Here is an 11,614-nt window from a genome sequence, read left to right as displayed (position 1 = left end):
GCCGATGTCGCAGACTTTGAGGTCGCTGTCCGTGGGGAAAACAACATGCCCAAGATCCTCGACGCAGTGGACGAGATCGAGGTCCTTTGCGCAGCGAAGCACAACTGGGAGGAGCGGCAGCTGCAGACCACGCATCTCCCGCACACGCAGACGCGCTAGGAGGCCGCGCGCAGCAGCCTGCAGCCTCACCGCCACCGACACGTGGCAGGTAGTGAGCCAAGCCGGAAGCGGTAACGGCGACGGCGGGAACTTGATCTGCTGGATGGGGACGCCCTGGAGAAGCGGTGATGGCGACGGCGGGAACTTGATCTGGTGGATCGGGACTCCCGCCGGCGCGGTCGATGCGGGGCCGAAGCTAATCGGCGGTGGCTGCTGCAGTGTCGCACCGGGCAGCGGCAGCGGCTGCTGTGGCGGAGCGCCGGGCGCGGCGGAGGCCGCCAGGAGCGGTGGCTGCCATTGCAGCCAGGGCGGGGCGGTGGTGGCGGTGGGTAGCAGCTGCAGCGGCTGCTGCAGCGGCCACGGCAACCACGGCGGTGGGCGCGGGAGGCGCAGCGAGAGCCGGCGCCGGCCACGGCGACCACTGCGGGGTGGTGGCGGGCGGCGGCTGCAGCTGCAGCTGAGGCTGCAGCGGCCCAGCGAACGCCGCGGAGGCCGCTGCGTGCGGCGAGTACCACGACAGGGCTGGCGGCCCGGTGGCGGCGGCCGGCGGCAGGGGCGGCGGCGGCCCGTAGGGGCTGGCCAGGTACAGCCGGATCCCCTGGACGGCGGTGACGAGGTCGTTGAGGACCCTGGTGACCTCCTCCGGGGTGTAGGCGGCTGCCGACGGCGCGGCGGAGGGCGCCGGCATCTGGGCGGTGGCGGCGCCGGAGGTGGAGAGCAGCGGCGCGGATGGGAAGGGCAGCGGCGCGGTGGTGGCGGTCGGCAGCGGAAGCGACGGGGTTGGCGGCGGGGAAGACATGATCGAACCGAAGCTAGCTGATACCAAACTGTTATGGCGCTGCTAGAAGGAGGGCGCGAGAGGGCCGGCCGGGGGACTTTTGCCCACGGCCGGGCAAGATGGAAGGGATTTCCTTCTTAATTCTTGCTTGATTAGATTGATACATCTCCTCTCTTTATATAGAGAGGTTTACTTGACTCCCAAGCAAGGCTTACTTGACTCCTAAGCAAGCGACCCTTATCTCTAATTAACCCTAAGACTAAAGGGCTATACCGCCAGCCCAGGCCCATTAGCCCCATTATGTACTCTAACAGAAGTACTGTAGGGAATTGCCCTACCATACCTTTGACTGAAGGCCTATAATAAATGCAGGATGAATATACTCTTGATATCTTGGGGTCACTTTGATATGAATATTTCGTTTTCAGCAAGCTTATTTTTCTTGAGTTCTCCACATGTTCTGTTTTAATTGAGTTGTGTGATAGTCACGACCATCAACATAGGTCAAAGGTCATAACTGAACTTTATGTGTTAAGTCTGAGAAGTTTTTTCTAGGTAATTCTGAAGAAAAGTTTGTGTCCTATTTGCTCAACATTATTGTACCGGTACCATGTGTTCACCAAAAATAGAAATTCTTGTACCTGTTTGCATAGCATTTAGGTCATGTGATTTTGTATGTTTTACTTTGTTTATTATTTATCTTTGCAGCCATATATTATTGATGCAACACTCGGTGAAAATAGTTCGTATGGAGGATTTGAACATTCTGGCATTCCAGATGGCATTCCTCAACTGGAAGAGTACCTAGCTGTGTACTGCTCTATGTCTGTAAGCATCGTGTTGCTTCTTTTTTTCATGCTGGCTGGATAACACGCCAATCATATTCACTGGTTTTTATCAATCACTTTCTTCTTTTAAATTTCCCTCAGGCACGACCTTGGCCTGCAGCAAATTGGAAGTTCTACATTGCCTTTTCACTGTTTCGAGGGGCATCTATCTATGCAGGAGTATACCACAGATGGACTATGGTACTAGTCTTTAACTCATGAAATCCGTGTCTGTTTATATATTCTAATTTATTTTAGCTGCCACACAGGGTAATGCTTCAGGTGGTGAGCGTGCTAGATTTGCCGGTAAGGCTGCCAATGTTATGGTTGACTGTGCCTGGCATTACATTAATAGAGAAAATGTCCTGCGAGCACACCCTGCTACAGGTAATTATATTTCACAGCCTCGTCTTAACAATTTCCTGCCACCTGTTTGAGTGTGCTTTGTGGGCAAGATCTTTTCGTTTTCTTACACCTTGTTCCTGTTTCCAAATAAACTGCTTCACATAGACATGGAAAATGTGGTTATGATCCTTTATTCGCCTTTTAGGAGCAATCATCATTCTTGTAAAGTCTAATGCACTCAAATGTTGTTAACTAAGCATTCACATTTCACAGGTATGCATGTCTTGAAGGCTCCCCGGCAAGGTTTTCATGTAGAGCAGGAAGATTCAACTTTGACAAATGGTCAAGGAAAATTTGTTCCTAGCGAAAAGGTTATGCAGCTACGGCAAAAAATAATAAAGTTCATGAAAGATCATATATATCCCAAGGAGGATGAGTTATACAAACATGCACAATCAACCTCACGGTGGACAATCCATCCTGAAGAAGAAAATTTGAAAGCATTAGCAAAAGAGGAGGGATTGTGGAACTTATTTATTCCGGTAGTCACTATTTTCTTTTCATGCCTTCATATTTACCTGATCCAGAAAATTAAGAACTTTATTTCTTATAGTAATGAAGGGCACTTCTATATTATGCGAACTTCTGTGCTGATTAAAATTGTTAATCTGCAGCTTGACAGTGCAGCTAGAGCAAGAAAGCTACTACTTGAGGACCAATCTCATGTTTCTGCTGGAAGTTCAAATGATCTTTTGCTAGGTGCTGGTCTCACAAATCTTGAGTATGGATATTTATGTGAGATTATGGGCCGGTCAGTTTGGGCTCCACAAATATTTAACTGTGGTGCACCCGATACGGGTAATATGGAGGTAGGGCTTCTCATCATGTTCATTTATAGGTATAGGCATGATTCTCAAAGACTGTCACTGTATCAGTGTATCTTACCCCACTAGCCAAGCATATTTTGAGAAATTACGTGTTTTGAAAATATCTATCTGTATAAAATCTGCAAATTATCGATGAATGACGCCATCTTTATGTTTCTCCTTGGAAATGTGCCATCTTTAGCATGCCAATATTTTTTTTAGGTATCTTAAAATATATCTCAACTGTGAATGCTTTGTTATGATTGGTGCTAGTAATTTTGTATCTGACAATTTTTTATTATATGAAAATCTCATTGTAGGTCCTGTTGAGATATGGGACTAAGGAGCAACAGAAGCAGTGGCTTGTTCCTCTACTGGAAGGGAAAATTCGTTCGGGATTTGCAATGACAGAACCACAAGTTGCATCTTCAGATGCAACAAATATAGAATGTGCAATATCCAGGTAATAATACGAATAAAATATTTGTGGGCAACAAGTATGTTATAGTTGCTGCTTTAGGTTGTTGATATCTTGTCACATGTGCTCTACTGCCTCTCCGCCTCTCTTTAGTTGCAAAGCTATTATACCATGTTATGGGCTATCATATAGTTATGTTTAGCCGGTCCTAGTTCCTACAGATGCCAGCATTTCTTTTGTCTATTTTTCTCATCTGAAAACTATTTTCAGTTTAACAGCAAACAATAATTATAGTATGCTGGCGGAGACCTCCAAATTCTTGTGTATTAACAGGAAATCAATTATATCCTCATGGCATACATTTCCTGCTCTACTCTTTTGATAGTTTATAAAAATGTCATCATTTTCTTTACTTTGAGCTTTCTGCATTGCTAATTACTTTAATATTTTTCCCTTGACAGGCAGGGAGATTTCTATGTGATAAATGGCAGGAAATGGTGGACCAGTGGGGCTATGGACCCGAGGTGCAAAATCCTGATATTAATGGTAACTATAACATCTATCCATGAGAGCAGTGCTGTGGGTGATGTATATGTTTCTTGTAAAGTTAAATGGTGTTTATTTCATGCAGGGAAAAACAGATTTCTCTGCACCTAGACATAAACAGCAGTCGATGATCTTAGTGGATATCAACACTCCCGGAGTGCAGATAAAGAGACCATTGTTAGTCTTTGGGTTTGATGATGCACCGCATGGACATGCAGAGATTACTTTTGATAACGTGCGTGTTCCTGTCACAAATATCCTCCTCGGAGAAGGACGTGGTTTCGAGATTGCTCAAGTAAGCAGAACTGTTCTGATACTACTATCGATCATTTCCAACCTGTACTTTCGATGTCATATTTATGTTGCTCTGCAGGGAAGACTAGGTCCTGGAAGATTACATCATTGCATGCGACTAATAGGAGCAGCGGAACGTGGCATGAATATGATGGTTGAGAGGGCCTTAAGCAGGACCGCTTTTGGAAAGAAGATTGCACAGCATGGTTCCTTTCAGTCAGACCTGGCAAAGGTATAACCTCTTTGATTGCTTGCATGATCCAATTAACTGTTTACATGGTTTATTTACAAAACCTTGAATAGATTAAAAAAGTGTTTCTTCAGACGTCGAGAACCACATTAGTTAGATAGCATTTTTTTTCCAGGGAGTTATAATGTTAATCTACCACCTTTACATATAGGTGGTCCAGAGATCATACAAATAACACCCCCACTCAGCTTCTCAGATTGAACTGTTCATCCATTTGTTTCTTTGAATTGAAGCATGTTAGTGATGATGTATATCTAGCTTAAGCTAGCATAATGCTTCACTTTTGTACTGTTCACCCATGTGTTTCTTTGCTCGCATCTTTTGTTTTGTGCATTCCATCCACTAACTTGAATGCGGACTCCAGTGTCGGATAGAACTGGAGCAAACTAGGCTTCTGGTGCTTGAAGCAGCCGATCAACTCGACCGGCATGGGAACAAGAAAGCCCGCGGGATCCTCGCAATGGCCAAGGTAAAGTTCCAGCACTTTAGCACCTTCATTTTCAACGAACTGTAGCAACAAAAATTCAGTGAATCTGGCCTCTGTGTAGGTGGCGGCCCCAAATATGGCCCTGAAAGTGCTTGACATGGCAATACAAGTCCACGGCGCTGCTGGGGTCTCATCCGACACGGTCCTATCCCATCTATGGGCAACCGCTAGGACACTGCGGCTCGCCGACGGCCCTGATGAAGTCCATCTCGGCACGATCGCAAAGCTGGAGCTGCAAAGGGCGAGGATGTAAGATCAGGACCATATATATTGAATAAAAAGGGGGAGGGCAAACTTCTGGAGAAGGTCAGTTAAGGACATCATCAGAGTCACGGGTAGATAGAATGGTGAAATAAGTGGCGTTAGATTCCTCCTCCATGTACACTCCCTGTTTGCCTTGTCGATTCCCTTGTCATTTGTCCACTAGAACCATGACACATCTTTAATTTTCGTCCTCTGTTGTAAAGAGTCCAACCCTACCAGCACAGTTACATGAGTACCAGTGACTATTACAGATCTGAACAATAGTTATACACTACCAATGGGCATTGCAGATCTGAACATTGGCTGGCACTTCAGTTTTTCTTCAGTGTATACAGTAGAGACGAACGGGAAGAAACGAGGAGAGCCTGGTTATAGCCTAGTATAACCCCTTTCCTGACTAAACCTGAGATGAACCGCCCCTTATTTTTGTCATTCAAAAACCCTCTCATCTCTATTCTATCCGAGGCCCGGCGTGTAGGGGAAGGAGGTGGAGTTGAGCCAGAGGTCGCCCTGGATGAACGCCTGCGCGGTGAAGTTGCCGGCGTCGGCGTCGCTGGTGATCACCCGGTAGCCCGGCCACGCCACCCTCGCCGACGTGTTGGCGCCCGCCCCCCGGTTCATGTACTCGGCGTAGTAGAGCGTGTCGAGCGCGAAGGTGCCGTTCCACTCGAGCCACCCGCGCGGGTGCACCAGGCTCTCCATCTTGGACTGCATGAACACGGTCCGGGAGTAGGTCTTCCACGGCCGGCCGAGGTAGGAGGAGAAGTTCGACAACACGGGGACGAGGTCGGCGGCGGCGGCGATCTTGCAGCCCTGCACGGCGATGCCGGTGTTCTGGTTGGGGTCCTCGCGGCCCTGCGCCGTGAAGACGTTCTTCTGGCCGGGGCCCGGGCGGCGCGCGTAGAGGCTGCAGTTCTGGAGCACGACGGCGGCGTCGCCGAAGACGAAGTCGACGGTGCCGTAGACGTCGCAGTCACGGTAGAACTGGCGGAGCGAGTGCGCGTAGAGCGTGTCCTGGTACCCCGCGAAGCTGCAGCGGTAGAAGGCAGAGAGGTCCGCGTTCACCCGCAGCGCCACCGCCTGGTGCTTGGCCGGCCCCGCCGCGTTCTCCACCGTCAGGTCCCGCGCCAGGAACCCCGTCCCAATCACCGCTGCGAAATTGAATTAACGGATGTCGGTCAGGTACATCCATCGACCTACCAGAACTGAAAATTTATGAGCCATTACATTCAGGCGAGCAGTGGTAGATTCTGTCTATGGCTCTTGCTGCACGTGAAGGCGTCCGCGTACTTATTGCCGGTTGCCGCACTGGTGTGGTACAAGTCGTGTCGTGCAGCCGAGCCGGACGCGGGCGGCCAGCCCAGGCCCCAGGCCATGAAGGAGTGAAGGCGAGGAACAGAGGCACGTGAGGCCGTACCGGTCTTGCGGGTGGCGACGCGTCGTCTCGTCGCACCGACACCCACCGTGGACGACGACAGCGGCGTGTCAACCGCACCGCGCGCCACATTCGGCGACGGAGTTAATCAGGGCTCCGCTGTGGCCGGGATCGTCGCAGTGGAGGGCCCTCCCTGCTGCACCGCACCCGTCCCAAATCTATCCTGAGGCGCCCATGCAATGCATCTTGTGTCCTAAAATTGTCCTAGAATGCGTGTGCTTTGTGCCGATGGGGCAAGCGGACAAGGCCGGAAAGTGGCGGCGTGGTGGACGAGGCCGCGTCCGGCCGGCCGGATAGGCCATGCACATCGGTCTAGCCCGACTCGAATGATCGTCACGACCGGCGTCGGGTTCCTCTTGTTGCTTGGCTTAAGGTGGCATCAGAGGACCTAACTGGATTGCTCCTCTTGCTTAACATGAGTATTGCCAACGATAAGGACTTGCTTTCTGGTGTGAAAGGCGTGCATGCATGTGCTAGGTGTTGCCCTCCACTGGACGAGTGCTCACTGTTTGGCAACCTACAGTACTCAGACGAATCTATGTGTCGGTGCGTGCAGAAGATCGAGGTTGCCGATCCAGGGGGACCAGCTCGACCGATCGGAGCTACTAGTAGACACCAGTTCGTTCACGTCCACTGAGCACTGGGCAGAAAAGCGGAAAAGATGAGAAATGTAAAAGGAGATCGAAGCGAAGCGCCCAAAGAAGGTGCTCCATTGTGCTACAGTTGGGCCTCCCTCTGTACGTACTCCAGTACAGTAGTGGACTAGTGGCTGTTGAATGCGGTCAGATCGCAGGATCGGTTTCTGCTACCGTCAACCTCATCCTGCCGTCGCACTTGCAATTCTACAAAAACGGCAGAGCTAGCTCACGTAGCGTCAGTGTAGTAGGTTTGCCGTGCTCGTACATGGCTAGCTAGCTCACGGCGCCCTCACCCACCAAGCCTAACCATGATAACTAACGCCCGTGCTCCACGACTCCAAATGCCAATGATCAATGGCTCGAGTCCGCATTGCAGAAAATATCCGAACCGTGAGCTCTTCCACCGGCCGATCGAGTGTGTAAGTGCATCGTCCAAAATTACTTGTCGAACAAATGGATAAAAAATGGATGTATCTGAAATACCTCCATTTCTCCGGAGGGAGGGAGCAGAGCTCGTGATGAACTGTTATAATAGTACAATCCAAATGCGAATGGCACCCTAGCTAGCACTAGTATTTGTCCAACCCGCCACGACGTGGTCCAGTCCCTGCACCTAGTACGCTACTGGTAGAGTCCTAGAAGAAGCAATGGAAGCAGGCCCTGTTCCCCGTTGTTACCTGACCGATGCCACTCGTGATCAATGTACCGCGGACGGACGCTCCGTCACGAGCGGCGTCCCGCGCAAACGACCAAGCCGCGCGTGCACTTGCATTCCCACGACGCGTCCGTCAGTACGGCGTCACTCGCTCGTCCGGCCGCCCATGCCCATGCCGGCGTCGGCGTCGGCATGCCGACATCGGCTCGTGGCGAGCAGAGCACGGCAACGGCCCGTGCGATCGACCGTGCAGCGCCACTGTTCGTGTTCATTATGGGGCTATGCAGACTGCGGTAAATTGGCTATGTCTGAGCGGGCGTGGGCTCGCATACCTAGCGTGGCGGAGCGGAAGGTGGTGTAGTTGTCGACGACGTTGCGGCTGGCCTTGATGACGGTCCTCCACATGCCGTCGCCGACGAGCATCAGGTTGGTCTTCTCGGCCCCGACCTCCACGTTCTCGAAGTAGCCCCCGGCCTTGATGTGGATCACGTACCGCGTCGCGCTGTTGTTGGGCGCCGCCGCCACCGCCTCCCCCACCGTCGTGAAGTTGCCGCTCCCGTCCTTGGCCACCACCAGGTCCGGGGCGCCGGCGACGCCCTCGCCCTGCTGCTGCTGCAGCAGCCGCCTCCGGTCCGCCGCCGCCACCCACGCCGGGAACCCGCGCCGCACGCGCCCGTACCCCTCGAACGCCTCGCTTCGTGTGGTCCTCGCGCGGAGGGCGCGCCCGCGGCGGCGCTGCGGGAGGCGGCGGACCATGGCGAGCGAGTTGGACACGAGGTGGGCGACGTGGTAGATGCGGCCCTGGATGAAGGGCCGCACGCGCCCGTCCTCCGACGCCGACGGCCCCGCAAACCCCTCCAGGCAGGTGTACTGGTTCGTCATGGCGGCCGACAGCACCGTCTGCACGCCCGCGATGGAGTCCTCCGCGCTGCGGTTGCCGGCCGAGAGCTCGTCGGCCGCCGTGCCGAGCTGGCTCAGCGTGTGCCCGAACAGCTCCTGGCAGTCGGACAGCGCGAGGCGGTCGCGCAGGCGCAGCCGGTGCGGGCGGGAGAGGTAGGACGTGCAGTTGGACGCGGCAGCGCGCACCGCCGACGCCGCGCGCTCCACCACCTCCGAGATCACGTCCCCGAGCGGCTTCCGCGCGAGCCCCTGGATGCCCGCCAGCGTCGACACGCACACGTCCCGGTGCAGCATCCCCGCGCAATGCCGGTCCACGGCCGCCGCGTGCTCGGCGTCGGCGCCCGCGTCCGCATTGGCGTCGAGGAGCGTGCGTGCGTGGTGGTCGTCGGCGGCGAATGCGCTCTGGGCGAAGAGGAATGTGAGGAGCAGGAGGAGGAGGGTGGCGAGGAGGAGGAGCCTGGCCGCGTCCCGTCGCTTGGTTCTTGGGGTCGGAGGTGGCATTCCGCGGTGGGAGTGGGATCACTGTGGTGTGTGGGAGTGAGCGGGGCCGAACGTGACAAACAGGGACCGTGGCGCGCGTCGGTGCGAGCGAGCGAGCGAGCGAGGGGGTTGATTGGAGGAGCGTCACTTCTTATACTCCCTCCTTCCATCTATGCAGGGCTCAATGTGTTTTTTAAGTCTGCCTTTGACTATTGACAAGATTAATAGTACATGACATGCATAATGTAAAAATTATATCATTGAAAGCTCTTTTCACATACGAATTTAATGATGTGCTTTGTGTAAATTGCATGTCATATATTATTGCTTTAACATTTGGTTAAAGTTAGACTCGAAAAACGCATTAGGCCCTGTATAGATGAAAAGAGGAAGTAGCAACGTCGACGCTCTCGTGGACACATGCATATGCATGTACGGTGCGAGGAAATGAAGAGCTTGTGATTGCAGGAGGGCACGACCAGCTGACAGACATGATTTAATCAATCAACGTGGCACTCGAGCTCTGGTCCAGACGTCCCGTCCAACAAGGTTAATCATCTTCTTTCAGACTGAGAGGAAGCAGAAATCTTTGGCAAAATCGCTCTGGAGTAGCACTGATCTCCCTGCATTCATGAATGGACGACAGCTTTCAAGCCGCAACCACCCATGCCATGATCGCCGATAGACAGAGCTGCGCTGCGAGGCTGCAAACGAACAGCAAAACGGCTGTCACTACATTAACATCAGGGTTAATTTGGATAAACCAACAGCAAGGATCGAGATCCACTCCGCCTCCATAGCCCTAAGGCCATCGGGGCGGACCGGCGCCGACGGGAGGCAGAGAACCTAACTTTTGGGAGGCGGCAGCTGGCTAGGTCGCATACGAGGTGGAGTTAGAGCCCCTAAATTCATCTCTGCTCCATCTCTACAAATATCAAAGTTTGGAAACTGCAGTGATATTTTCGGAATTGCCAGAATTCAAGTGGCATTTATCAACTTCACGAGTAACAAGCCTCTTGAGACCCGCCCACCCCCGCGTCATCCCGCTTGGGCGACTCGGGGGGCGACAACCCTCGGCACCGCCGGGTGACCCTTGCCCATCCTCCCTTCCTTGTCACCGCATGAGGCAGCCGTCGGGCAAGCCAGGGGCGCTGCCAAGGATGGTCGCGGCGGGGCGTTTGGCGGTCCTGCCCTCGCGCGGGGAGCCATGGATCTGGAGCGGCGGCTCCCCTGGTGAGGCATCGTCGGATCTGCGGCGACCGCCGGTGTGGACGGTGGATCCGGGGTCCCTGGTCGCGTGGGCGGCGGGGTCTTGGTGGTGGAGGTGGGCGGCTGGTGGCTGCTCCGGCGGCTGGCGGTGCGAGATCTGGCGCCTCCACCCTCCCCTGTTTGGCGTGCGTCCTTCTGGCCGGGCCGTGCTCCCTTGGTCGTCGGTCCATGGTCAGGAGGGTGCGGCTGGTGGCATGGGGGCAGTCTAGGCGAAATCCCTGGTCGGCCTTGGCCAACCGCGTCGACGGCGACGTCCGAGGGCGTCGTTCCCCTTCTTGGAGGCGTCGGTATTCCTCCTCCCCACTTCCCCTTTTCCTAAGCCTCCCGGGCGAAAGCCCTAACTCTGTTGGCCGGCGGCGGTACTGCCAGCGCCGCTTCTTTCTTGAAGGCGCTGTCTTGAGAGCCTTGTGGTTGGTGGGCGCTTGAGGGGTGGTTGGTGGCGGTGGTTGTGTGGCCCTCTTCGTCCTGGCGTGATACTTCCCCTCTTCTGATGCTGGATGTTTGCAGCAGTAATGTTCTGCTCATGGACAGCCTCCGGTGGCTCGTGGGGGATGCGCTGGCCCTCTCTATGTGGCCACTTCCAGTGACATCAACGCCATCTTGCGACGGTGTGGCGCCTTCGATCCAGGCGGAGGTAGTGGCCTCCTTCGAAGATGGTCTATTGGATGTGCCGTGCCGGGGTCCGTAGGTGTATGGCGACGGCATGCCCCACTGGTGCGGGTCCCCATCTCCCTTGAGCCCGTGCGATCTTGCTCCTGGTGCAACATTCTCGGCTGAGGACCTCGGCGGCTACGGCTTCATCTTCCATTATTTATCTTCAGTTGCCGTAGTGTGTGAGGTTTAGTGTGATGCTGTCCATCATTAGTGTTTCTTTTTGCCGTGTATATTCCTTCTCTTTGCCTAAGGGCGCGTGCTTGTAATCCTGGCCGGTTGATGGCTTTGTTCATTCAAAGTCGGGCTAGGCTCGAGCCCCATCTCGGACTCGGTTGATGCCTTTTCTTGA

At 53.8% G+C, this 11,614-nt stretch overlaps 2 protein-coding genes across 2 annotated transcripts in view; one reads left to right on the top strand and one right to left on the bottom strand.

The window, feature by feature from the left end:
- LOC119353309 (probable acyl-CoA dehydrogenase IBR3) overlaps nucleotides 1–5,512 on the top strand; it is an 11,115-nt gene extending 5,603 nt beyond the window's left edge. The window contains exons 6-16 of the mRNA XM_037619908.1: nucleotides 1,646–1,765; nucleotides 1,867–1,965; nucleotides 2,034–2,151; nucleotides 2,383–2,651; nucleotides 2,784–2,978; nucleotides 3,296–3,438; nucleotides 3,855–3,939; nucleotides 4,025–4,234; nucleotides 4,313–4,465; nucleotides 4,848–4,952; nucleotides 5,032–5,512. Coding sequence (XP_037475805.1) covers nucleotides 1,646–1,765; nucleotides 1,867–1,965; nucleotides 2,034–2,151; nucleotides 2,383–2,651; nucleotides 2,784–2,978; nucleotides 3,296–3,438; nucleotides 3,855–3,939; nucleotides 4,025–4,234; nucleotides 4,313–4,465; nucleotides 4,848–4,952; nucleotides 5,032–5,223 — 1,689 coding nt within the window. The 3' untranslated portion in view covers nucleotides 5,224–5,512. The remainder of the gene's footprint in view (nucleotides 1–1,645; nucleotides 1,766–1,866; nucleotides 1,966–2,033; nucleotides 2,152–2,382; nucleotides 2,652–2,783; nucleotides 2,979–3,295; nucleotides 3,439–3,854; nucleotides 3,940–4,024; nucleotides 4,235–4,312; nucleotides 4,466–4,847; nucleotides 4,953–5,031) is intronic.
- Nucleotides 5,513–5,525: 13 nt separating this feature from the next.
- Nucleotides 5,526–9,475, bottom strand: LOC119353310 (pectinesterase-like). The gene is made up of 2 exons (XM_037619909.1): nucleotides 8,295–9,475; nucleotides 5,526–6,385 (listed from the first exon to the last, which is right to left on the bottom strand). Exons 1-2 carry the CDS (start codon nucleotides 9,361–9,363, stop codon nucleotides 5,691–5,693), a joined length of 1,764 nt encoding a protein of 587 aa, XP_037475806.1. The 5' UTR covers nucleotides 9,364–9,475; the 3' UTR covers nucleotides 5,526–5,690.
- Between the last annotated feature and the right edge of the window lie 2,139 nt (nucleotides 9,476–11,614).

The sequence above is a fragment of the Triticum dicoccoides genome, chromosome 2A (genome assembly GCF_002162155.2).
Source record: "Triticum dicoccoides isolate Atlit2015 ecotype Zavitan chromosome 2A, WEW_v2.0, whole genome shotgun sequence".
Classification (NCBI taxonomy): Eukaryota; Viridiplantae; Streptophyta; class Magnoliopsida; order Poales; family Poaceae; genus Triticum; species Triticum dicoccoides.
The sequence above is the reverse complement of the archived record's forward strand: the minus strand, read 5'-3'. Positions and strand labels throughout refer to the sequence as shown.